We start from the raw sequence: 27383 nt of genomic DNA on the forward strand, positions 1-27383 counted from the left end.
ACGCTGAGCACCAGTACAGCCTGATGGAGGGCAGAACAAAATCCCCTCTCCCCCCGAGCCCGGTGCTAGGGAGCGAGCGGGCGCAGGATGCAGCCCAGCGGCGCCTCACCTACTATCGGCTGGAGCTGCGGAGTGTTTTGGAGGGCCTGCGGGAGCAACACCTCCTCCCTGAGGACAAGGAGCACATGCTGAGAGCCCAGTTTACTGGTACACAAGGGGGATGGGAACTGAGGGGTTGGGAATACTGACCTCGCTGCCCTTTCAGAGACCACGTGTTAAATAACAAGACTTGTCCTGCCCCAGAGCCTCACCCTGACATGGGAGTCAGCACAGTGAAGGGGGTGAGACCTGGCTCTGGCCTTGGGGAGTACAAGCTGCTCCCGGCCTGTGATCAGCGCATTTCTTCTCCTAGAGACACTTAAATGGTGTTCCTCCCCCATCGATGGCAGCAAACCCAGAGGAGGGGGTTTTGTACCCACTTTACCCCACATCCCTTTTGAGCTTTAGGGCCTTGTACCTACTAGAGCCTTGAGTATACCCCAAGGAAAGGGCCTCATGTCTGCTCTCTGCCACAAACTGTAGTAGAGAAGGGTACCTACTCTGCAGATCTTTCTCACAAAATAAGCCCCAGCCCAGGGGGCTTTCACCCTACTCTCTGCCCCATTCCCAATACCCATCTCTTTGCTCTAGCAGACTTGCAGCTTGACTTGCGCTATGAAGGAACCCAGCGTGGGAGCTACCCGGCCACCATGCGCAACTTCGCCGTCTCGCTTCATCTGTTCTCACCCAAGGCCTACGAGTGTGTGGCGAGGACTTTCCAGCTGCCAGAACCCACCACCTTGCATGTGTGCGTCTCTCCTACATGCATCATTCCCTCCACTGCTGGACAAATGCTATTAGGAAATCTCCACCAGCACTGGGCACAGGCCTACAGAGTCTCGTTATTGAGCCCTGTCTCTAATCCACAGAGCAGGCTAGGAAGACGTAATTATGAGACTCTGTTGAGCAAGCGAGCTCCCAGCACCTCCCAGCCCAGCTACAAGAGGCCATGTTTTGAGACCCTGCTGTCTTGCAGAGGGGCCTGGAATCTCTTTCGGGCCTCGTGGGAGAGTGTGGCAGATCAAGCCAAACTTACAGCACTAGGCAACATGTACAAAATCAAGAGAAGAAAGTGCAGGAGCTATGAGAGCAACCTTCACCTATTCCAGGGAACAGGGCTGGAGGCCAGAGGACCACTGTTTTAGTGTCCAAGAGGGACAAGAAGGGAGAAGCAGGAACCTGCCAGCCAGTTACTTAGACATTGGCCCTAGGCCAGGGGTGGGCAAACTTTTTGGCCCAAGGGCCACATCTGGGTATGGAAATTGTATGGTGGGTCATGAATGCTCACGAAATTGGGGGTTGGAATGCAGAAGTGGGTGAGGGATCCAGCTGGGGATATGCGCTTTGGGTGGGGCCAGAAAAGAGGAGTTCAGGGTGCAGGAGGAGGCTCTGGGGATGAGGGGTTGAGGGTGCTTTGGGCTGAGACCGAGGGGTTCGGAGGACAGGAAGGGGATCAGGGGTGGGGCAAGGGGTTGGGGCATGGGAGGGGGGTGGGAGTGCAGGTCTGGGGGGCACTTAACTCAAGCAGCTCCCAGAAGCAGCGGCATGTTCCCTCTCCGGTTCCTACACGGAGGCGCAGCCAGGTAGCTCTGTGCACTGCCCCATCTGCAGGCACCATCCCTGCAGCTCCCATTGGCCATGGTTCCTGGCCAATGGGAGCTGCAGGGGCAGCGCAGGCACCATGTAGAGCCTTCTGGCTGCCCCATGTGTAGGAGCCGGAGGGGGACATGCTGCTGCTTCTGGGAGCCGTGTGGAGCGAGGCAAGCTCCTGACCCTGCTCCCTTGCTGGAGCAAGGCAAGCCCTAGAACCCGCTCCCTAGCGGGAGCTTGAGGACCAGATTAAAACATCTGGAGGGCTGGATGCGGCCCACAGGCCATAGTTTGCCCACCTCTGCCCTAGGCTGAGGATCAGGGAGCTGATGTGTAAACATCTGGGTGATGTGGCCAATAACAGGCAGACACTGGGCTTAATGAGAAGAGGGATTGTCAGCCTCCAGTGCTGTTAATGAGCCACAAGAGAGGAAGAGAGGGACCAGTGCGGCTTTGAACAGGGATTAATGGAGAACCACAAAGTGGTGAGGGGAGCAAAGAGGGGAAACAGCAGGGATCAGAGCCAGGCTTTCTAGCCAGTGTTTTCATTAATCACCTAGAGGCTGGAGTGGTATCAGATTTACTGACAAGCCTGATGCAGACACATAGGAAACGGGGAGAGGAAACAGCTGAAGAGGCTGGGACAGTGAGAGCTGAAGACACAAAGATGCATCAGTCTGAGATACCCTTACACCCAGAGAGGCAAGAGGACACAGGTGTGAAGTGGGGGAGGGGTGACTAGTCTGAAGAACCAATGGGGTGGGGAATAATAAGTTTGGGGTGCTGTGTAGTAGCATTCAGATGTGTCCCTAGGCAAATGGCATGTAATACTAAAGTAGTAACAGTGCTGCTCTCCCTAGCCCTGGGGCAGCCAGAACACTAAGTGCAGCTCTCAGCTCCACACCCGAGAAGAGAATGGGAAGAAAAAAGGGCAAACAAACCAGAAAGACAGTTCTGGGGATTAGAGGACAGGAGAGATGAGGCGAGCCCAAGGAGGGTTAACTGAAAGAGGCTTAATGAGAGAGAGGAGCATGCCTGTTGTCTGAATACCAGAGAGAGATGGAAGGGAGCTTAGCCTCAGGCTGCCTCTGCTTCTCCTGTCCTCAGTGGGGGTGACAAGGGTGGGGGAGTTTAGCTTAGACACCAGCTTGTCTCTTCCCCCACAAATCCCATGGGAAGAATCCCATCCAGGTGTGTGGCTGCATCCTCACCTTTTGTATTCTCTGGGTATGTCTACACTACGGAATAAGGTCGAATTTATAGAAGTCGGTTTTTTAGAAATCGGTTTTATAAATTCGAGTGTGTGTGTCCCCACAGTAAATGCTCTAAGTGCATTAAGTGCATTAACTCGGCGGAGCGCTTCCACAGTACCGAGGCAAGCGTCGACTTCCGGAGCGTTGCACTGTGGGTAGCTATCCCACAGTTCCCGCAGTCTCCGCTGCCCATTGGAATTCTGGGTTGAGATCCCAATGCCTGATGGGGCTAAAACATTGTCGCGGGTGGTTCTGGGTACATATCGTCAGCCTCCCGTTCCCTCCCTCCCCCCGTGAAAGCAAGGGCAGACAATCATTTCGCGCCTTTTTTCCTGAGTTACCTGTGCAGACGCCATACCATGGCAAGCATGGAGCCCGCTCAGGTAACCGTCACCCTATGTCTCCTGGGTGCTGGCAGACGCGGTACGGCATTGCTACGCAGTAGCAGCAACCCCTTGCCTTGTGGCAGCAGACGGTACAGTACGACTGGTAGCCGTCATCGTCATGTCTGAGGTGCTCCTGGTCGCCTCTGTGAGGTCGATCAGGAGCGCCTGGGCAGACATGGGCACAGGGACTAAATTTGGAGTGACTTGACCAGGTCATTCTCTTTAGTCCTGCAGTCAGTCCTATTGAACCGTCTTATGGTGAGCGGGCAGGCGATACGGACTGCTAGCAGTCGTGCTGTACCATCTTCTGCCGAGCAGTCATGAGATGTGGATGGCATGCAGTCCGTCTGCTGCCAGCCAAAGATGTAAAAGATAGATGGAGTGGGTCAAAACAAGAAATAGACCAGATTTGTTTTGTACTCATTTGCTTCCCCCCCCTCCCCTGTCTAGGGGACTCATTCTTCTAGATCACACTGCAGTCAAGATGCAGCGAGGTAAATCTAGCCATGTATCAATCAGAGGCCAGGCTAACCTTCTTGCTCCAATAAGGACAATAACTTAGGTGCACCATTTCTTATTGGAACCCTCTGTGAAGTCCTGCCTGAAATACTCCTTGATGTAAAGCCACCCCCTTTGTTGATTTTAGCTCCCTGAAGCCAACCCTGTAAGCGCCCCTCCCAGCGTCAGAGCAATGGCAAACAATCGGGCATCTGAGAGTGCTGTCCAGAGCAGTCACAATGGAGCGCTCTGATGGGGCTAAAACATTGTCGCGGGTGGTTCTGGGTACGTGTCGTCAGGCCCCCGTTCCCTCCCTCCCTCCGTGAAAGCAAGGGCAGACAATCATTTCGCGCCTTTTTTCCTGAGTTACCTGTGCAGACGCCATACCACAGCAAGCATGGAGCCCGCTCAGGTAACCGTCACCCTATGTCTCCTGGGTGCTGGCAGACGCGGTACGGCTTTGCTGCACAGTAGCAGCAACCCCTTGCCTTCTGGCAGCAGACGGTGCAATACGATTGGTAGTCGTCCTCATCGTGTCCGAGGTGCTCCTGGCCACGTCGGCTGGGAGCGCCTGGGCAGACATGGGCGCAGGGACTAAATTTGGAGTGACTTGACCAGGTCATTCTCTTTAGTCCTGCAGTCAGTCCTATTGAACCGTCTTATGGTGAGCAGGCAGGCGATACGGACTGCTAGCAGTCGTACTGTACCATCTTCTGCCAGGCAGGCAAGAGATGAGGATTGCTAGCAGTCGTATTGCACCATCTTCTGCCAGGCAGGCAAGAGATGGGGATGGCTAGCAGGCGTACTGTACCATCTTCTGCCAAGCAGCCATGAGATGTGGATGGCATGCAGTCCTTCTGCACCGTCTGCTGCCAGCCAAAGATGTAAAAGATAGATGGAGTGGGTCAAAACAAGAAATAGACCAGATTTGTTTTGTACTCATTTGCCTCCTCCCCTGTCTAGGGGACTCATTCCTCTAGGTCACACTGCAGTCACTCACAGAGAAGGTGCAGCGAGGTAAATCTAGCCATGTATCAATCAGAGGCCAGGCTAACCTCCTTGTTCCAATAACAACGATAACTTAGGTGCACCATTTCTTATTGGAACCCTCCGTGCAGTCCTGCCTGAAATACTCCTTGATGTACAGGCACCCCCTTTGTTGATTTTAGCTCCCTGAAGCCAACCCTGTAAGCCGTGTCGTCAGTCGCCCCTCCCTCCGTCAGAGCAACGGCAGACAATCGTTCCGCGCCTTTTTTCTGTGCGGACGCCATACCACGGCAAGCATGGAGCCCGCTCAGCTCACTTTGGCAATTAGGAGCACATTAACCACCACACGCATTATTCAGCAGTATATGCAGCACCAGAACATGGCAACGCGATACCGGGCGAGGAGGCGACGTCAGCGCGGTCCCGTGAGTGATCAGGACATGGACACAGATTTCTCTGAAAGCATGGGCCCTGACAATGCATGCATCATGGTGCTAATGGGGCAGGTTCATGCTGTGGAACGCCGATTCTGGGCTCGGGAAACAAGCACAGACTGGTGGGACCGCATAGTGTTGCAGGTCTGGGACGATTCCCAGTGGCTACGAAACTTTCGCATGCGTAAGGGCACTTTCATGGAACTTTGTGACTTGCTTTCCCCTGTCCTGAAGCGCATGAATACCAAGATGAGAGCAGCCCTCACAGTTGAGAAGCGAGTGGCGATAGCCCTGTGGAAGCTTGCAACGCCAGACAGCTACCGGTCAGTTGGGAATCAATTTGGAGTGGGCAAATCTACTGTGGGGGCTGCTGTGATGCAAGTAGCCCACGCAATCAAAGATCTGCTGATATCAAGGGTAGTGACCCTGGGAAATGTGCAGGTCATAGTGGATGGCTTTGCTGCAATGGGATTCCCTAACTGTGGTGGGGCTATAGATGGAACCCATATCCCTATCTTGGCACCGGAGCACCAAGCCGCCGAGTACATAAACCGCAAGGGGTACTTTTCAATAGTGCTGCAAGCTCTGGTGGATCACAAGGGACGTTTCACCAACATCAACGTGGGATGGCCGGGAAAGGTGCATGATGCTCGCATCTTCAGGAACTCTGGTCTGTTTCAAAAGCTGCAGGAAGGGACTTTATTCCCAGACCAGAAAATAACTGTTGGGGATGTTGAAATGCCTATATGTATCCTTGGGGACCCAGCCTACCCCTTAATGCCATGGCTCATGAAGCCGTACACAGGCAGCCTGGACAGTGGTCAGGAGCTGTTCAACTACAGGCTGAGCAAGTGCAGAATGGTGGTAGAATGTGCATTTGGACGTTTAAAGGCGCGCTGGCGCAGTTTATTGACTCGCTTAGACCTCAGCGAAACCAATATTCCCACTGTTATTACTGCTTGCTGTGTGCTCCACAATATCTGTGAGAGTAAGGGGGAGACGTTTATGGCGGGGTGGGAGGTTGAGGCAAATCGCCTGGCTGCTGGTTACGCGCAGCCAGACACCAGGGCGGTTAGAAGAGCACAGGAGGGCGCGGTACGCATCAGAGAAGCTTTGAAAAACAGTTTCATGACTGGCCAGGCTACGGTGTAAAAGTTCTGTTTGTTTCTCCTTGATGAACCCCCCCGCCCCTTGGTTCACTCTACTTCCCTGTAAGCTAACCACCCTCCCCTCCTCCCTTTAATCATTGCTTGCAGAGCCAATAAAGTCATTGCTGCTTCACAGTCATGCATTCGTTATTCATTCATCACACAAATAGGGGGATGACTACCAAGGTATCCCAGGAGGGGTGGTGGAGGAGGGAAGGAAAATGCCACACAGCACTTTAAGCACAGCACTTTAAAAGTTTACAACTTTAAAATTTATTGAATGACAGCCTTCTTTTTTTTGGGCAATCCTCTGTGGGGGAGTGGCTGGTTGGCCGGAGGCCTCCCCACCGTGTTCTTGGGCGTCTGGGTGTGGAGGCTATGGAACTTGGGGAGGAGGGCGGTTGGTTACAGAGGGGCTGCAGTGGCAGTCTGTGCTCCAGCTGCCTTTGCTGCAGCTCAACCATACACTGGAGCATACTGGTTTGGTCCTGCAGCAGCCTCAGCATTGAATCCTGCCTCCTCTCATCACGCTGCCGCCACCTTTGAGCTTCAGCCCTGTCTTCAGCCCGCCACTTACTCTCTTCAGCCCGCCACTTACTCTCTTCAGCCCTCCACCTCTCCTCCCGGTCATTTTGTGCTTTCCTGCACTCTGACATTATTTGCCTCCACGCATTCGTCTGTGCTCTGTCAGTGTGGGAGGACAGCATGAGCTCGGAGAACATTTCATCGCGAGTGCGTTTTTTTTTCTTTCTAAGCTTCACTAGCCTCTGGGAAGGAGAAGATCCTGTGATCATTGAAACACATGCAGCTGGTGGAGAAAAAAAAAGGGACAGCGGTATTTAAAAAGACACATTTTATAAAACAGTGGCTACACTCTTTCAGGGTAAACCTTGAAAGTTAACATTACATACATAGCACATGTGCTTTCGTTACAAGGTCGCATTTTGCCTCCTCCCACCGCGTGAACGGATTTTGGTTGAATGCCAGCAAACATACACTGCAATGCTTTGTTCTACAGTGATTCCCCAGTACGTGTTGCTGGCCTGGAGTGGTAAAGTGTCCTACCATGAAGGACGAAATAAGGCTGCCCTCCCCAGAAACCTTTTGCAAAGGCAGAACCGCAAATGCCAGGGCAAAGTAATCCTTTCACATGCTTGCTTTTAAACCATGTATAGCATTTTAAAAGGTACACTCACCAGAGGTCCCTTCTCCGCCTGCTGAGTCCAGGAGGCAGCCTTGGGTGGGTTCGGGGGGTACTGGCTCCAGGTCTAGGGTGAGAAACAGTTCCTGGCTGTCGGGAAAACCGGTTTCTCCGCTTGCTTGCTGTGAGCTATCTACAACCTCCTCCTCATCATCTTCTTCGTCCCCAAAACCTACTTCTGTATTGCCTCCATCTCCATTGAAGGAGTCAAACAACACGGCTGGGGTAGTGGTGGCTGAACCCCCTAAAATGGCATGCAGCTCATCATAGAAGCGGCATGTTTGGGGCTCTGACCCAGAGCGGCCGTTCGCCTCTCTGGTTTTCTGGTAGGCTTGCCTCAGCTCCTTCAGTTTCACGCGGCACTGCTTCGGGTCCCTGTTATGGCCTCTGTCCTTCATGCCCTGGGAGATTTTCAGAAAGGTTTTGGCATTTCGAAAACTGGAACGGAGTTCTGATAGCACGGATTCCTCTCCCCAAACAGCGATCAGATCCCGTACCTCCCGTTCAGTCCATGCTGGAGCTCTTTTGCGATTCTGGGACTCCATCATGGTCACCTCTGCTGATGAGCTCTGCATGGTCACCTGCAGCTTGCCACGCTGGCCAAACAGGAAATGAGATTCAAAAGTTCGCGGTTCTTTTCCTGTCTACCTGGCCAGTGCATCTGAGTTGAGAGCGCTGTCCAGAGCGGTCAGAATGGAGCACTCTGGGATAGCTCCCGGAGGCCAATACCATCGAATTGTGTCCACAGTACCCCAAATTCGAGCCGGCAACGTCGATTTAAGCGCTAATCCACTTGTCAGGGGTGGAGTAAGGAAATCGATTTTAAGAGCCCTTTAAGTCGAAATAAAGGGCTTCATTGTGTGGACGGGTGCAGGTTTAAATCGATTTAACGCTGCTAAATTCGATCTAAAGTCCTAGTGTAGACCAGGGCTCTGAAAGTTATGTTACTTGCCAATGAACGTCCTATTCCTATCCCTGTATGGTGCTTTTGCAGCTTCCCTCCCAGGTAATCTTCCTCTATGTTCTCTATTGCAGGTGGCTCTCAAACCCAGATTACAGGCCAGGGTTCAGCCAGCAAGTCTTTAGTGTACTGGCAGAGAGATCACAGGCAGGGGATAGAGACTTCCAATCCTGTTCTCTGCTCATTGGTGCGATGTCATTGGAGAGGAGAATCCAGTATGACCAGCACACCAACAGCATGCAGGGGCTAGTGGACTTTGGTGCTGGGAATTATGATGCAGATGAGGTGCCAGCAGCAGGAGAAGCCCTCATGCTTGTGGCAGTAGGATTCCAGGGGCATTGGATAGCTCCTCTCGGCTATTTCCTCCTTGCCACACTCACTGGTGACGTGCAGTCCCAGCTCCTGCGTCACTGTATCCTCAAACTGTACAGCATTGGCCTGCAGGTGGTCTCTGTTACTTCAGATGCCACAGCCCCCAATGTGGACACAGCCAGGCGGCTGGGGGTGCTGGTGGATGGAGTCTCTGTGAAGTCCACGTTTTTCCACCCTGCCAATCCTGCACTGGAAGTCGCATATTTCTTTGACCCCTGCCACCTGCTCACGCTGGTTCACAACACGCTGCAGGCATACGTCAGCCTCCAGGTTTGCAGCAAGGCCATCTGCTGGGACTACATCCTGCGCCTTGGGGTTCTGCAGGAGAAGGAAGTGCTCCAGGCTGCCCACAAGTTTAGTGGGGTCAGCATATCTGGGCAGCGGGTGTGGGGGAACGGTGCTGCACAGCTGTTCAGTGAGAGCACGGCCCAGGCACTGCACTTTGCAGCCAGCCTAGGCTTGTCCCAGTTCCTGGGGCATGAAACCACTTCGCACTTTATCACCCTGCTCAGTGCAGTGTTTGATGTGTGCAGCAGTCGGAGCGTCCACAGTAAAGGGCCCAAAGCGCCACTGTCCCTTGCCAGTTATGACTCCCTCAATAACCTCTGCAATGAGTATGAGAATCTGCTGCGCAAGCTGCACGATGGCACTGGGGAGCTGCTAGGGCTGAGCAGGCATCGCTGGGGCTTTCTGGGCTTCCTGGTAAACCTGCGCAGCTTGCAGTGGATGGCAAAAACTTATCTGGAGGCAGAGGACAGGACTGTGCCATATTTGCTCACTGGCTGGTGGAGCCTGGACCCTTTGGAATGGTGCTGGGGAGCCATTCGGCAGGGTTGTGAGGAGAGAGGGGCTACCACAGCACAGGCTTTCCAGTCCGCATACAGACATGTCCTGTGCAAGGGTCTTGCTGCGCTGGGATGCAATACACCCAATTTGCTGGACGTGTCCTTGAGCAGACGGGCCAGCCTCCAGCTGCAGGCCTCCTGGCCACTGGGAAAGGGGCAAGTCTGGCTGGATCATTGGTGCCCAGGTTCCAGGCAGGATACCAGTGCCATAGACTTATCTCCATCCCTCCTTTCACAGTTAGAGGAAGACACAACTACCTATGTTTCCCGCTTTGTGGTACGGAAACTCCTGCCAGTCCTCACCTGCGCTGAGTGTCGAGCTGCCCTGATGTCCTCTTCTGGGGTTGAGCCTGCAGGCAGTGCCCTAATGTGTGTGAAGAACAGAGGAAGGCAGTGGCTCCCTGCAGAGTCTGTTCGAAGGGTGATCCGCAGGGCAGAGAAGATCTTTGGCCTTTCCACGTGGTTCTTTAGAGACTCCAGGCAGCACAGAAGTTGGGGCTTGGTGCTAGAGCTGGCCATCTTGGCAGATGTGAGTGAGGAGCCAGGCCTTTTCCCATCTCTTCATGATCATCTCTTTGAAAGCAACATGCTCGTTTCCAATCACTATGTCACTATCCTCCAGGGCCTTGTGCGAATCTTCTTGGAGCTGCATTCAGGACAGTTGTGGGCAGCACAGGGACCAGAGTTGGGACAATCCACTTGGGTAAGTCGCTCCAAGGAAGCAAACAGTGAGCAGAGCCAGGGCAGTGCCAACAGCCAACAAAGGAACTGGCCCTGTCAAACACCTGGACTCAAGCAATGGTTTCATGCTCCTTGAAGAGAAGTTGACTGGACTTTGGGGAGAAAGGCCCGTCTGAGCTGCAGGAGAGGCTGGCTGGGCTCTGCACTCCTGCCTGCAGCCCTAGACCAGATCCTGTTTGGGCTATGAATTCTGAGCAGCAGAGTTTCACAAGACCTTGAGAAACTTACAGTGTTTTAAATACAATTTTTGTATCAACCTTCAGGGGTTTCAATTGCAGAACTGGAGGAATAGGCCAAAATCAAATGAACTGCCTTAGAGGGGAGAGGACGGTTGTGAAAGCAGGTAGAGAGATTCTTTCCTTGAAACAGAATGGATACTCGATTCCTATAGCCTGTATCTCAGCTCCAGAGCAATATGGCTGCCTAGCACTTCAGGGGTCCTCCTCATCCTAGTATTTGAGCTTCACAATACCCCTCCACCCAGGAGCTCAGGAAGTAAAGTGATCTCTGTGTACAGATAAGGCACTACAACACAGGGAATAAGTAACTTGATCCAGGTTGCATACGCTGTGGCAGAGCCAGAGATGGAACCCAGATCTCCTGAGCATCTGTCCAGTGGCCTAACCACAGCACCACCATCTCTCTTCAAACTCAAAACTTCCAAATCTTTTAGTAGTGGCAAGAGATCTGTCTGACCTTCCCTACCCCATCCTTCCAAGTTCTCCAGATCTACCCCCCACCCCAGTTTCTAGTAGCAGCCACAGCGTGTGAGGCACTTTCCAAAAAAGGAAGAAGGCAGGGTCCCCAGCCCAAAGGCTGGGCAGGCATTAGGGGGTAGGAGTGTAACGTACAGCTAAAGAGGTGAAAGCAGTAAATGGCCACATTAAGTACAACTGTTTTAATAACAAACTTAACTTTTTTTTTTTAAATGTTATCCCCAACTACATGCCATCATTAGCCCTTTAGTTTCTTCCAAGCATCAGTATAGAAGTGGGTCTTTAGGAGGGATTTGAATGGAGAGAAGAGTAGCCTCACAGATCTATGGGTGTTCCATAGCAAGTAAACAGGGTGTTGAGATTAGGGGCAACTGCAGATAGGTAGGAAGGGATAGAATTGTCCAAGACCTAGTTTGAGTTTGCTGTGGTATAGGAGGGGGAGCCAGAAGGAGTCAAACCAGGGGAAATGTTATGGACAGAGCAACAGGCAAGGAACATTATTTTGGTGGCAGTGTTCTGTACGGGGGCTGGCAGAGAATCCAGCAAGGAAGGAGTTACACTCATCAAGGTGGGAGATGACAAGGGCTGGAATGAGAGTTTCAAGGAGTGGGATGCAGCGAGACCTTGGAGGAAGGAGCCGCAGATTTTGGATACAGCCTAGATGTGCAGGGAGAGAGAGCTATTGAAGAGGGCAGTTTATAGGCCCAAGTGACAAGGAGAATGATGGGATAGGAATGTTGCCAGTGGAAAAGGGAAAGAGCGGGAGCTCGGTTTTAACCCTATTGAGTTGAGTGCAAAACAGGCTGAAATGCAGGCTTGGATAGAGGGAGACATGAATCTGCAAACCCAGTGAGAGATGCTGTGGGGAAAAGGGTGGGCCAGTGAGGCAAGCAGAGGTAGGGGAACAATTGGTAGAGGCCAGCCAAAGTTGAAAGCGGAGGCAGTTGATGGCACTGAAAACAGCAAGGAGGTCAAGAAGGCTAACAGTCGTGAAATTTGGCCAGGAAAATCTCATTAGAGACCTTGCTTAGACCAGAGACTTGTCTGTTAAAGACACATCATGCTAACTACCTGATTTCCTCTCACTGTCCCCTTCCCTCCAGCAAGTGCCTGTTCATTCTGTTCTGAATACACTGTTTCCATTCATCCTCTGCTTGGTCTCTCCCGCAGAGCCTGGGTGGCCTGGTACAAATGTGGAGGGTCTCACTGCGTGACAGTCCTCCAGCCCTCACCCTGATGGCAGCACTGAACTAGGTTTGGGGTTGCTCCTTTGCTCACAGGCGCTAGTTACATCTTTTGGGAGGTGTCTTTAAACCCAGCTTGCAGGTTTTCCCCCTTAGTTTATTAAGTCAGTTTATTCTTCTGCTGTTCTCTGCCTTTCTGATCCCATTTTGGGTTGGTTCATCCCTGCCCAACTCGCCACTCCCGCCATGGATTTTTCTATCCAGTTACACTGATCTTAAGCGACTGGTAGAGGCCTCAGGTTTAGTTCCAGCTTTGGTATAGTCCCTTCCATGAAGGGCCTCTGATCAGCCTATAACCATCCATAGGTGCCAACTTCTGCTGGCGCCGGTGGGTGCTCGACTCCCGTCTCTGCCCCTGCCCCAACTCCACCCCTGCCCTATCCCATCCCGCCCATGTCCTGCCCCCATTCCAACCCCTTCCCCAAATCCCCATCCTGGCCCTGCCTCGTCCCCTGAGCACACTGCATTTCCATTCCTCCCCCCATCCCTCCCTCCCAGAGCTTGTTACACTGCAAAACAGCTGTTTTGTGGCAGCAAGCGCAGGGAGGAGAAGCAGGGATGCAGCACGCTTAGGGGAGGAGGCAAAGGTGAGATGGGGTGGGGAGCTTGGCTGCTGATGGGTGCAGAGCACCCACTAATTTTTCCCCGTGGGTGCTCCAGCCGCAGAGCACCTGTGGAGCCGGCGCCCATGTCACCATCCAGGTTACAGCCTGCTCTGGGCGTGCTGTTGCTATTAGCAAAAAAGAACTTCACCTGCACAGCTTCTGCCCATTAACCTGGCTACCGGGTCATTTGATTTCTGCTGCCCTCTGCACATGGGCAGAGTCTAACTGTCTGAGCAACAGAGCTGAGGCAGCCCTAGTTAATAATGCAGCCTGACCTTCAGTCGGAGAAAGCCACCATCCAGCACTGAGTGACTGTGGCCTTGGGCTAGGTCAGTAAATAGCAGAAATGCAGAGGGTGAGGGGCAGACATGGCTTGTTGCAACAGTTCACTGGGGCACTGGTCAGGTTTCCACACTTGCACCTGTTGCAGTGCTTCAGTCCTAGTGCCAAGCAACCCTACCACACAGAAACCAGCTGCAGCAAGTGCTCCATAAGCTGGGGCTGCTACAGACCCACAGGAAAGTGCCCATCTGCTGCTCATCAACTTCAACATATCTTCAAAAACACAAGTACACAAAGTGTGGGGAAAAGAGATGGGGAGGTTGTAAATTTAAACCGTCTGCAACAAGAAACAGCACCAAGCTCTCTGAAGGACCTGGGCATAATACATTAGCCATAGGGTGGTTGGCGTATGTTGATTACCCCGTCAACCCCCAACCACAGATGGAAACAGTTTTCCCAGCTGGTTCTGGGTTCCACAGTAACAACTCTCACCCCAGAGACTATGTGGCTGCTGCATGGGCCACAGTAATAGGTGGAGCAGCTCAGATGGTAGCCAAGTCAGCTGCTGCTTTATTGTGGAGCTATTGAAAGAGACATATGATCACCCTCATTCCCTCTTCAACTACTTCCTCCAAGCAGGCTCACAGGTCCTCCTATACCAGCCAGGCTAGCCAAGCACAGGTTCCCCCTTCCAGGCATACAGAAGCTTTCACGGCTAACTCAAGATAGGCTCTCCCAGAAGGGCTTGGCTATTGTTAATGATTTCATGTGGTAGGCACTTACATACTGTCGTGCCTGGGGGCATAGGTAATATAAAACACTTGAATAGAAAAATACAATTTATTTAAGAAATAATGTAGTTAGTACTGGGGTGGGTCTGTTGTAGTTTAATTTTGCTGTATTCAAAAACTCAATGTCTGCAACTAGTTCCTGTCTAGCTTTTAGCGAAAAGACAAGGAGTACTTGTGGCACCCTAGAGACTAACCAATTTATTTGTGTGTGTATGGGGGTGGGGGGGTGAGAAAACCTGGATTTGTGCTGGAAATGGCCCACCTTGATTATCATGCACATTGTAGGGAGAGTGGTCTCTTTGGATAAGCTATTACCAGCAGGAGAGTGAGTTTGTGTGTGTGGTTTTTGGAGGGGGGTGATGGGGTGAGAGAACCTGGATTTGTGCAAGAAATGGCCCACCTTGATTATCATACACATTGTGAAGCGAGTTGTCACTTTGGATGGGCTATTACCAGCAGGAGAGTGAGTTTGTGGGGCAGAGGGTGAGAAAACCTGGATTTGTGCTGGAAATGGCCCAACTTGATGATCACTTTAGATAAGCCATTACCAGCAGGACAGTGGGGTGGGAGGAGGTATTGTTTCATGGTCTCTGTGTGTGTATATAATGTCTGCTGCAGTTTCCACGGTATGCATCCGATGAGGTGAGCTGTAGCTCATGAAAGCTCGTGCTCAAATAAATTGGTTAGTCTCTAAGGTGCCACAAGTCCTCCTTTTCTTTTTGCGAATACAGACTAACACGGCTGTTACTCTGAAACCTGTCTAGCTTTTTGTGTTTCTTTGAGTATCACATGCAACCACGTGGTGTGGATTGGGGCAGGGCCTATGGAAACTTCACATTCCCTGATTGAATCTTAACATTAAAGCTCATTTTCCATTCAGTGGAGGAATGGGACAAGTTATAACACACACAGGGCTATAGTTTAACATCATCCAAGCATTTAAATGTGAACCTTTCAACAGGTTTCTGTATCTGTTTCAGACAGAATCTTAAAATGATTTCTGGTTTAACAGCCCCAAACCACATTAACCAATTATGGCAAAGGGCATTTGGCTCCATTATAGTTTTGTATTCATTTTGATTTGTCAGATCTCTGCCAACATCAGAAGTTTGTCAGGCTGTAATTGCATCAGTCTGGTAAACAAGTACACACACAGCTGTTTGTAAAGAGTTCTGCACTATGGGGAAAGCACCAGCAGATGTATTAAGTATAGTTTGTTTGTTTTTAAGTAAGTTCTTCACTACTTAGGCTCCACATTCTATTAATCCATTTGTTTATAGGAATCTCATACTCTGTCATGCCAAAGTTCAGATTTCAGTAAGGTCCAAAACCTCCCCATTCTTAATGTGTGGTCCCCTCATCCAGTAATACAGTCCTTGTCATTTTATAGAATTCCCAGTGTGCAAACTTGATTTTCTGGATCTGGTCACACAAGCTGTGCCGTATTTAAGTGTTGATATTTCTGAAAAGTTGCAAACAGTCCATTATGATCAGGCTATCATGTTTTCTCAGGACAAACAAAACCTTTTCAGACTTTGTCCTCTGGAGGTGCAAGTTCTTTCTGTATCACAGATTATTTCTGCTTTGCTTCTCTGTACTTCCCACCATCTTTCACATACATTCACCACTTTTTAAAAAGGAGAATTGTGGACTGTCATTCTAAATTACCCTTCCTATGTCCTTCCCAATATTTCCTTGTCCCTAGGGGTAGGCGTATTTGTCCTTTTCTGCTAATGGTTATGAAAACTCATATATAAGTTAGGAATATATAGGTGGGAAGACTAGATTTCCCCATTTATTACATATAATTTATTGTTCGTAGGATTTTATCCTTGGCCTGTTTTCCCTCTAGCTCATCTCATGTTCATGTGTACTATCCCTATTTGTTCTAGGTCATCTGGCTGCGGGTCAGTGACGGGAGCAATGTCCTAGCTGGAACTTCAAGATCATGATAAAGGAATGGCTGCATCCTTGGCTACACTTCTCCATGTCCTTTTGTAGGCCATAATCAGTAGTTTATGGTTCATTTCAGCTTGAGGATTCATAACTCTCTCTAGTCAAACTGTATAGTGATAGGCAAGGCCTAGCATCTTTTCAGTTGGACATTTTCTGCCAGTCATGCTCGTAGGGAGCTGTCAGTCCTACTCTTTTTATGAAACCTCTTTAGAGACTCTTCCCGTGAGTCAAAGTATTGCTGCAGTAGTGCTATAGTCAGTGAATGCTACGCTTGAATTCTGACCCACTCTGCCATCCAAATCTATTCGGTTTATCTGTGAAGCGATTTTACTGAAAGTTGTTTGAGCTTCATAGGTAGGTACAAGCTTACTGATCTAAATAAACATGCCTTGCAGTCTCAGAATTCTTTTATCTTTGGGTCTCTGCATATTCACTAGTACTTGAATCTTACAGGTCTGCTCACTTTCAGTAACTTAAAATGGACACTTAAGCCTCATTCACTTGAAGGTTGTTTCTTATGATTTCCAGTCCCCTCTAGAGTTGTTCCTGAAGTCCAGGAGTGGAGCTGCCCCAGCTTATGATGGCATCAATGTACATTTTCACTCCTGAGACACCTTCCTGAACCTGGCACATTGTGCAGATAAATACTTCCTGGTGCTAAATATAGCCCAAAAGGCAACCTCATGAGGCAGGCAAATATCAAAGCTTTGTGGCCAGGGCCATCTGCCAAACCCTGCCATTGCATCTAATTTGACAAAGAATTTGGCTTCTGCCATCACGGCAGACATTTTACTACTTGTGTTCAGTACAGAGTTTTGAGTCTGCCTGCTTTTTATCTCTACAGTTAAAGGAGTGAATCTGGGTGTTGGATCTCCTCTGAATGTCTTATTGCTCTTTTTCAAGTTTAAGGCTTTGGAACCTTTTTGTTGGCCTGTATAACATCTGGGTTACTAGAAGACATCTCTCCTGTGTTCCAGTTCTCTCTCTCATGTTTGGCCCAAGTTTGTCAGTTATTCTGACTCTATGGCAGGTATCTTCTCAACCATGGGCCAAGGACCTCATGTGTGTAAGCGCAGTTACCTTCCTAGGTGAAATTCTAAGTGCTGTTTTTACAATTTTACCTCTGTATCTCAGTGATAATTCACTTGCCCAGGACTGAAATCTTACAATGAAAAATTAATTCCAATCTCACCTTTAGTTTTGCACTTCAAATGTCTCCTTTCTGTTACATTTATTTGGGCTTCTACGGCCATTCTGTATGTCACATGTAAGCCAGAATTGAGGACCCTAGGCTATCCACATGACATTTGAATGCCAGCAACATGAACTTCAGACGCCACCCTCCCCCCCTCCCGACCTCAGTTGCCCCAGTGGAATATAAAGATGGAGAGACGACCCAGGGCATAAAAAGCCTTACAGATCCCCATCACTGAATGGCACCTGGAAATAGTTGGGAAGCTAGTGGAACTGGAGTAAGGTAGCTTCTGTTGCGAAGCAGGTAGGCGCATTCTATACCATATATTGCTTCTAAATGGTCTGCAAGCACTGCACCCCATGTAGAGTGCAATACAGTCGTCCAGTCTGCAAGTCAAGGGCCTGAAGGATGGGGGAGAGAGGGTTTCAGATGTGTGAGAAGTGCTCATAAATGCCTTTACAGACAGAAGGAAGAGGTAGTTTGAGCTACAGTTATCAAGGATCCAAAAATCCATTACAAACCAAAAGTGCCACGAAGCTGAGTGGGGTAGGCACCAAGCCTCCTCTCCACTATGTCAACTGCATCTTGTCTGGAGGCTCCAAAAAGGTATATCATCCACTTCCCAGATAGTGCACTATCCTTGGTCCGATGACACCCTGGACATGTTTTCTGACACTTCAGCATCTCCCCGTGCTGTCTGGCATAAATATTGACTAGGATGGGAAACTTAATTGACCCTCAAGATCATGGGGGCCCCACCTACCCCACAGGAGCCCAGAGCACCCTCACTGCGGTCGAAGCGCCCCTGTGCACTGGGCCCGCAATGCAGCCCCAGCCGCCTTGAGTCCCTGAGGGAGGCAAGCCAGCTAGCCCCAGTCAGCCTGGCCCAGGGCAGAGGACTGAAAACTGCAGAAGGGGGCCTGGCCTTGGAGTGGAGCATGGGCAGGGCCACGCTAGGCTGTTTGGGGAGGCACAACCTCCGTCTGCCTACGATATCCACCACCCATGGTCAAGATGCTCCACAGGGGATAGCCCTTTGGGCAGGTGAGCAATAACCAGCACTACCATACTGAATCTTTGGAAGAAAAAAGAATAGAATAGAGCCACTCAAGCTCTGCCAACTACTCCAGCTGCAGTCCACCGAGCAATCAATAAGACCTAGAGGTGAATGGTATTGAAAGCTGCCCTCAGATCTGAACAGATTACCATGGACACTTAACTTCTGCCAGTCCGTGAGAAGGGGCGCCAAGACCACCAGAACTACTTCAGGGCCATACCTAGGCCAACCTGAAAGGGTCCAAAAAGGAAGCTACACTAAGGTTTGTCTTCAAAATTTCCCTAAAGAGGGAAGCTGAGTAACTGATCAGCCTTCAACCAACCAATCATGGTCCCAAAAGCTCTCAGATTTTTACAAGCAGAAGCAGATTGGCCAGGTATCAGTATGTCCCAATGGCCCATCCCAGGACAAGCTATTAAGACCCCTCCCTCAATTCCTACAGTGCTCAGAGGCAGCAGAAATCTTTACTCAATCTTTGTTTATTAGAAAATCCCTACAGCTCTAGAATTTTAAAATGAAGCATTGATTACAAGACATAAATGTCCCCAGAGTCCAGAAATTGCTACACATGCTGTTGATGTGGGTTAGGGGCCCAGCAGCGATTGGGTGACTTCTGCAGGAGATGCTGATATACGTGTGACACACACACACGTCAGGATGAGAGTAGCAATCATGATCCCACCCTCTTGACATAGTTAGCAGGATAGAGTCCAACCTGGCCAGTGTGAAGCTGGCCTTTGCACCAGCCCTGCTCATCCTCTTCACTGATCTTCATTAGCTCTTCACCTAAAGAGGAAACAGCACAAACTTTGCCACTGGAAAGGAGTCAAGAGCCCATACACCTCCCAGGGTCTGGATAGCTCCCAAGGAGCAAATGGGCATGACCCTCCTATTAGAAGTACAGTAACTCCTCACTTAACATCATCCCAGTTAATGTTTTGTTGCTGATCAATTAGAGAACATGCTCATTTAAAGTTGTTTGGCAGCCGCCTGCTTTGTCCACTGCTTGCAGAAAGAGCCGTCCGTTGGAGCTGGCTGGTAGGGGCTTGGAACCAGGGTGGACTGGCAGCCCCCGTCCCCTCAGCTCCCCTAAGTTCCCTAAGCAGTAGCCACTCAGCAGGTTATCAATTGCCAGGCAGTTCAGCTGTCCCTCCCCCACACTGCCATGTGCTGCTCCTGCCCTCTTCTTTGGAGCTGCGCCCAGGAGCCTCCTGCTTGCGGGAGGCGGGGAGAAGAGGAGTGCTGATGTCAGGGTCTCCCCCTGCCCCCACTTCCACCCCCCATTCCTGAACCCCATCTCCACAGAGTGTGTTGTGGGAAAACAGGACAGGGCTCAGGACAGAAGGATCAGCTGCTGTCAACTTGTTGATCTACTTAAAAAGGCAGTGTACTTAGAGTGGGATCAGCGTACTTAAAGGGGCAATGCATGTCTCTCACACACACACACACACACCCCCACCCACCCACCACCTGGAAAGCGAAGGGAGTGGTGCGCTCCAGTGGGATAGCATGGGTTCATCATCACGTTCAGTTTCCACAGGGAATGTTTGCAGCCACTGCCATGCTGTGTCTCCTCCCTCCATTCGCGCCACCTTGTAGAGCGTGAGGCTACATTAACAATATGTTAACCCTTGAGGGCTCAGCTGAGTGCTAGTTCATCATTTAGCAGTAAGGCATTCCCTGGGAAATATCCCACCCTCTGACTCCCCCACCTCAACCGAGCGTCACAATCATCATTGCTGTGTACTGTATTATATTATTTGTTTAAAACTTTATATATATAAAGCCTTTTGTCTGTCAAAAAAAAATTCCCTGGAACCTAACCCCCCCATTTATATTAATTCTTATGGGGAAATTGGATTCGCTTAACATCGTTTTGCTTAAAGTAGCATTTTTCAAGAACATAACTACAACATTAAGCGAGGAGTTACTGTACAAACCCCATACAGGTGAAATGCAACAAACAAGTATAATCTTGATCTCATCACATCATCTCAATATTTCCCGCTGGACTGGAACCATATTGCAGGCACAAAAAACTCTACAGAGGGAGCTCTCGAAGAAGCATATGTTGCTCATGAAAGATTTTTTTTTCCTTAGATAAGGAGACCAGCACCAGAGAGGTCAAGAGAAGGCCCTTGGGGAGCACTGCGCTTCCCAAATCTCAGTGCTGGAACTCTGCTTCATGTTCTCTCTGGCCTAAGGCTCCTCCGAAGCAGTTGGAAAGGACTAGTGAGAAACCGCTGAGCTCTAGCTGTTAAATGCCCATTCAGTGATTGGCCAAAGCCCAGGCAGTCAGTAAACTATGGAATGGGCCCACAGAGATTAGCCAGAAAGGGCTCTTATTCCTTACCCCAGATCTGAACTTTGGGAAAGGGAAGGAATAGGATCACTTGCCACCAACAGAAATCCTTTGTCTCTACCATTACAAGGAGATTTGACTGCCATTGTGGGACTGTCCAATTGTTCAGAGACTGGGAAGGAAAGTCATCTTGCAACCCAAGTTGAACTCAAGCCCTACTAGTACAGGCTGGTCATAGCAGCATTTGGATGGAATGAGCTGACCCAAGCACTGAAGGGACGAACTGGCTTGAATTAGAGCCGTTTCTTTTGTGGGAGGGGTGGGACCCATGGGCCTGCTACCTTCCATCGCATCCCAACCAGCAGGTGTCCGGGAGAGAAATTGTATCTCTCCTTCCCCCTAGGGTAATTATCCTTATCCAGCTTATTGCTGGGATTGCTTTAAAGCTGTTCTACTGAGCCAGTAAGTGAGTTAGTGCCAAGAAATCTAGTAGTGATTCAGCAGCACAGATGCTGACCTCATGCACCAGGCCCTTGTTGAGCCAGGGATTTTAGTACCTGCAAAAAGAGTCAATGTTTCTGCAAGCAAGTCAATACAAGCAAGATTAGAAACACTCCCAAGATCCAGATGGCCCCTTGGAAGATTGGGGAGAGGCAGGCAGAGTACAAACAGCTCAGGTGGAGAGAAAGGTCCCAGGGTTCTCCTTAGCCTCATCATCTACTGGGAGCAGACTGCTCCAGTCCCAGGAAGCTCCCTCACCTTAGGTAGGTAGTTCTCAACCCGTGGCTGCAAGTAGCCCAATTAGCACATAGCTGCAGCCCAGCTGTGTGCTAAAGGCCAGCCAGCTTGCATGCTGCAGTGCCGGGGCTGCTGCCCAGCTTGCACACCACACTGGGGCTGCCATCTAGCTTGCACGTCACAGAGCTCTGCTCCTGGCCCCACTCTGTGGTGGGAGTCTCTGGGTGTGGGGCACTGGACATAGAGGCCTGGGGGGGAAGGGTTTGGGGAGGGCGCTTCCCACAATGATAAAACAGGTTGAGTACCACTGCCATAGGTGGTGGCTTGTGGAGTTTCCTCCTGCTAACCTAACTCCAGCTTATTGGACAAGAACTTAATCCCCCCAAAACTAGCTCTTTCTGGCCCCTTTACAAAGGCAAGAGGAGGCACTTTATAAAGGCAACCCAAACCCTCCCCCTTTAAGTTCCTAAGGAAAGGTTTGGAGGAGATTTTCACAATCCTGGCCCAAGGGAGCAACATTTGCTAATGAGGGCTCAAAAGACTCCCACCCCCCATGTCTTTATTCAGAGTTTCCACCTCTCTCTCTCTCTCACACACACACACACCCCATCCTACCCCAAACAAACACAAATCAGGTTATTCTCCAACCCCTTGGCCAGGACCCAAAACATTCCATTTTCAGCACCTGAATGCCTTGCTATGCATGAGGTGCCTCCCCCACAGTATAAGCCTTGCTGGTCCCCCTCTCAGCAGCATGGTGGAATGGAGTGCTGGCCTGCCCAGTGCTATGCCCCTCTCCAGAAGCAGTGGGCAAGGACAATGAACACCACCCAAGGAGCTATCCAGATCTCACAGTGGGAGGTTTCCAACCATTAGCCCAAGTGGTAGTGGCAAGGGATTAGTGCCTCTGTACCTGCTTTAAAGCTCAGTTCATCAGCCTCCTGTCCTGTGTAATCATACAGCGCTCGCACCTGTACACCTGGTACTTTTATGTCCTCCTCGTGCCCATTGGCATCCAGGCACTTCTTGGGAGTGTCGTCATCGGACCACTCCGACATGTCCTCTTTCGCTCCGCTGTGTGTGTGGGGAGGAAAAACAAAAATGCAGGATTATCTCAAACACAGGCCTGACCCTCTGAGGTGCCTCCCCATCTCCTGAATCATGCATCACCATAGAGCCCCAGGGACAACTACACTTGAGCCAGGAGGAGACAGAGAGGCAGGACAGGAGGGTGGAAATGTATGGGAAGGAGAGAGACCAGGAGAAGTTAGATTTGGCTCAAAACAGCCCAGAAAACTGCAGAACCCCAGGGGGTTGTGTAGGCAACGGGTCCAAAGAGCATCCCCCCTTTCAAGTCCCAACCCCACTCAGACATCCCTCACCCAGGACAGCCAACACAAAGAAGTTCAGGTATTTCCAAAACATGCTCAGCTGGAAACAGCCCTGAAAGAGAAAGGAGGCCACATCCCCCCAGGGCAGACTCAGCTGGTCTCCCTAACTCAGGGGCCAGAACAGAGGAGAAAGGAAGAGCAGAACACAAATAGTTTGAACCCAGACACCCCCTGGATAGGGGGCATTCCATACTAACTTCACATGGGCTGATGCCCTCACGGTGTCATAGAAGAAATTGTTCTTCTCCGCTTGGTAGGAAAACCTGTGGATTGGCAAATAGGGCCCTGAATCCAGCTCCTTGGGAAAGGACAACAGCCTGGAGACAGCTCCACCCAGATTGCTTCCAACTCCTTCCCTGCCATGTTCAATTCTAAGCTTCACTTGTGCTAGCAGGAGATAATGTCTTCTGGAGCAGGAAGGAAGTGGACACCATGGGAGACTCATTTCCTAAACTCCTTCCCATTCTCTAACTCATTTGCTACAGATCCTGGAAGAGGAAGCAGCTACCTGAATTGTGTAAACTTTCTCTGTTGGGCTTGTCAAGTTTTGACCAGGTAGCACCCCACACCAAACCATAAGATGCTCGTATCCACAGAAGAGAGTCTTGTTCAAACATCCAGGCCTGCCAGTGTACCTAGGGAAGGATTTCTAGTTCTCAATCCCCAGGGGCTTTTTCCATCTCCCAGAGATGAAAAGCAGCTGAAGGCAAAATCCTACCAGCAACCTCTCCCACACAGCATCCTGCTCAGCAGTGAATCAGACTAAGCAGACCCATGCTAGGATGAGTTGAGAGGAGACCCCAGCACTGAACAGGGCCACTAGGAGAGGAAGGTCCTAGCTCTGGCACTATCATATGAGTGCACGTGGACAGCAGAGGAGATCCTCCCACTATCCCACCCCAATGCTCCAAGAAAGCCCCTTTCTCTGCCCTACTCATCTCCGAGTTGTATAGGCCAGGGCACTGCTTGGGGCTCACCCATTTCCAGCCCAATGGTGAAAAAAAGAGGGAGAGAAATACAAATGAGATCATTCTTCTCAGCTAAGCTATTTCATACTCCAGGGCATAATTATGCGTCTCCAGTATGTCCCAGGCTTCAGCCCTTACCCTCGCCGTGTCTGTGGAGGGGTCTGAGAAACACCGTCCCGTGTGGGCACAATGCTGGTCAGCGTCACATCTTCAGCACTTTTACTGCTTTTCTCCTTCTTGCTGATTGGCCGCTGGGTTTCCAGGGTCCATTCCTGTCCAGAAGGAAAGGCACGTCAGTCCCCTGAGTCCAGAGAGCTTTGACACAGTTTATTCTACTGCCAGAGAGGAAGGCGGGTGGGGCACAAGAACACAGCACCATATTTAACTAATGGCCAAGCAATGCAATGGAATAGTCTGACAAATAAGAGCCCTGCAGAGGCAGTAAGATCATGCCTGAGGATTGGGGGTGTAGAGGGGGGAGAAAAGATTCAGCATGTCTCATTACCCTTAGCATAAACCCCCATCCCTGACCAGAGCTGGGAGGGGGGCCAGAATGATTGCATTTTAGCTGGCATGGCCTCTCCCCAGTTGCCACAGAGGTAGACCTTCCAGTACTATCCCCTCTAAGAAAAAAGAAACGAAACATCATGATCCCAGGTGAGCAGGGACAGAGTGTTTTCCAGTGGGAAGTCTCAGCGGGCAGGGGGAAGCCACAGAGTACGAGTACAATAAAGTAGCTCTGCAGCATGTGGAAATGAGGAATATGCCACCTCAAACTGTGGCCAATTCATGGCCATGGCTGGCCCATGAGTGTTGCGCCACCATTTCAGGTCCTCCTGGTCATCTGCAGCCACGATTCCCTGGTACAGATCCCGGTACAGCGCATGGAAACTGCAAGCAGAAGCAGAACCAATGTCAGTGAGCAAGTCCCTGTACAGCCCCAAATTACTGTCAGGTGCATAAATTTCCCCTTTCACCTCCACATCATCCTATTTCAAGAACCACTGGGGATTAGAGAGGCTGTGCTCCAGCACCTTTAACCCCAAAGCATTTCACAAGCCAGACATCCCACTCCATGGAAGCACCATCCCCTCAGAGATGGAGCAGGGAGCCAGCTGGCCTGGCTCATAGGCATGGACAGCTGGAGATGCCCTGCTGCTGGAACTTGCAAAGGGCTGGCAGAATCCCATGAAGAGACACAGGGAAATGGGTCTCTTTGACGTATACTGTTCCTCGACCCTACACAAAAACTGTCCTGGGAGGCTGCAATGGCTACCCCCATGCCCCGGCACAGTATTACATGGAGGTTCATGGCCATATCTCCTGAGTCATATCACACCAAAGGAAGCAGGTTAAATGTCTCCAGCTATTGGAGGGAATGGGGTGGCATTGGCCCTCAAAGTTTATGGAGCAGTGAGTTGGTGTATTTCTACACCTCACCTGGGAGTGAGTCTCCCAGCCTGGGTCCACAGTGGAGCTAGTGTGCTAAAAATAGCTGTGCAGAAATGGCAGCTCAGGCTCTGAGGGCTGGGGGTAGGTCCGCACAGCCAGATACAGAGTAGACATCCCCTTGGAGGCAGGTAACAGCCTTCACTTCATAGTGAAGGACAGAGTAGATTAAAGACTCACACCCACAAGAAGGGTGCACAATGGTAGGAGCGGTGGAATCCTCAAACTGAGGCAGAACCCACCCTGAATAAAACCAGAGACAAGCTGTGGTCAGACTGCAGCTATTCAGACACCTTAGAAGGGGAAATAATAGGACACAAGCCCCCCCCCCACCACCACCACCACCACCACCCACACACACACGCCAGAAGCTCTCCTTTCCCAGAGGCCATGCAGTGGACATCCCCGTCGCACACCAGGACACACTGCACAGGTAGGTACCTTTCATTAGTGGAGATGTTGAGATGTTGGTGTAGATCCAGGAACATCTCCTTGAAGAAGCACAGTCGCTTGCACTCTGCCTCCTGGCAGCCCTCAAACACCTGTTCCATGTCCTCCATGTAGCGGGGATTGTAGCGGTTTAGCTCATCTAGCATCTTCTCATACTGATCCTTACACTGCAGCAGCCAGGAGTGAGAACAAACATAAGCCAACTGGCCGTGGTGCCAACCCCCTGCTCTGCACCCTGTCTAGGGCACACAAGAGCTTCTTCCCCACCTGCTCCTGCTCTTCTCCATCAGGGGACCCTGCACAGACTCCCCTGCACAGCTAAGCATGGCGTATGGGAACATCAGGGGAACCCAGGCAAGCCCCTTCCTCCCCAGAGCCAGGCTTGCAGTCCTGCCATGTCAGTGACCCCTCTCTACCTCTGACACCTTCCCCAGTTCTCCAATGGCAGTGACTTTCCCAGCTGCGGGTGAGGGGGGCAGAGAGGGGGTCAGACAGACAGAGACAGGCTCAGCTAAGACCAGGAGCTAAGCTGACACTCATTTCAAGTCTCTTCTCCCCATGCCTCGCAGGTATAGTGACCCCTAATGGTCTGAGTCCACAAAGGGCACACCCACCTTCTCAGCTTCTTGTGCACATTTCTCCACACGCTCCTGCAGCTTGTGCAGCTGCTCCTGTGAGATGGAGGAATCTGCCTTGGCATGGTTCTCACGTGTCTGTGCGGTCTTCTCATCCTTCCGGGCTGTGTGATAGTTCTTCTTAGAGGTCTCCACCTAACACAGGTAGTTCTGTAAAAAACAGAGCTAGGTGCCCCAGCACAAACTTTCCCATCCCTTACGTGTTGCTGGGGAGAAGGGGGAAGAGATGGTAGGTGTTGTTTTTCAGACTTTATTACTGGCAGCAAACATCACATAGGAGCCAGCCCCATCAGGAGAGGCCAGCTCAGCCATCAGCCTGCCATGCTCAAAGGAAAAGGCTTCCCCCGAACTCCACAGACATAAAGTCACCCCCTTCCTCCCCCAAGTCACAGGTTGCCACACAGGAGGGCCTCAGCCCACCAACCCCAGATATTTCTGCACCAAGGAAGGCTGCAAGTATGCCATGGGCAAAGAGCCAGCCACACCTAACAGAACCAACCCCCACAATTAAAGAGATGCCTAAACAAAGCGCACCCAAGCTAACTGCACTCCAGGCAAAAATGTCTAGCACCAGCATCCCAGCCCCCTCTGCCTTACACACACTCCTTGCTCACATCTTTCAGCTTCTTCACCCAGGGTTTTTGGGCCTTACGGAATCCATCCTCTGCCTCTTTAGTCTCCTTGAACCCACCAATCATCTGCTTATGGTAGGCCTCCTTCTGCCAGGCCTTGATCTTGTCTGCATCTTCTCCAGCAAGATGGTTCCGCACCTCTAGATGGATCTCACTCAGCTTGTCTGCAGCTGTCAGGAAGGCGTGCCAAGTCTTCTCTAGTGTGCCATACTGAGGGCCTGGAGGAGCAAACATGAGAGTGGCCATTACAACCCTATGTCCACAGATATGGGGACCAAGTTCAGAAGCCAGCCTTCCTTCATCATGCAGGACACCTCTGCCACCACCAAAAAGCACTCAGGCCAACGTGGACTGTTCTCTGCACAGATAGAAAAGAGAGGAAGGACTACGTGTTACAGCTCGCAGAGTCAGGTATTAACAATGAGCATGCATAGCTGATGATCTAGTCCTGCCCCAG

At 50.9% G+C, this 27383-nt stretch overlaps 1 protein-coding gene across 10 annotated transcripts in view; it reads right to left on the reverse strand.

The window, feature by feature from the left end:
- Window positions 1–18824: 18824 nt before the first annotated feature.
- Window positions 18825–27383, reverse strand: part of PACSIN3 (protein kinase C and casein kinase substrate in neurons 3) — a 41335-nt gene continuing 32776 nt past the window's right edge. For 7 of the 10 annotated variants that reach the window (XM_048852089.2, XM_048852088.2, XM_048852085.2 and 4 more), the window contains 8 exons: window positions 26909–27144; window positions 26274–26429; window positions 25651–25826; window positions 24531–24651; window positions 23899–24032; window positions 22990–23055; window positions 22315–22475; window positions 18825–19147 (listed from right to left, as the gene is read on the reverse strand). In XM_048852089.2, coding sequence (XP_048708046.1) covers window positions 19032–19147; window positions 22315–22475; window positions 22990–23055; window positions 23899–24032; window positions 24531–24651; window positions 25651–25826; window positions 26274–26429; window positions 26909–27144 — 1166 coding nt within the window. In that variant the 3' untranslated portion in view covers window positions 18825–19031. The remainder of the gene's footprint in view (window positions 19148–22314; window positions 22476–22989; window positions 23056–23898; window positions 24033–24530; window positions 24652–25650; window positions 25827–26273; window positions 26430–26908; window positions 27145–27383) is intronic. The other 3 variants (XM_075129611.1, XM_075129612.1, XM_075129610.1) reach the window with 3 other exon arrangements.

Source organism: Caretta caretta, chromosome 6 (assembly GCF_965140235.1).
Source record: "Caretta caretta isolate rCarCar2 chromosome 6, rCarCar1.hap1, whole genome shotgun sequence".
NCBI classification, from domain to species: domain Eukaryota; kingdom Metazoa; phylum Chordata; order Testudines; family Cheloniidae; genus Caretta; species Caretta caretta.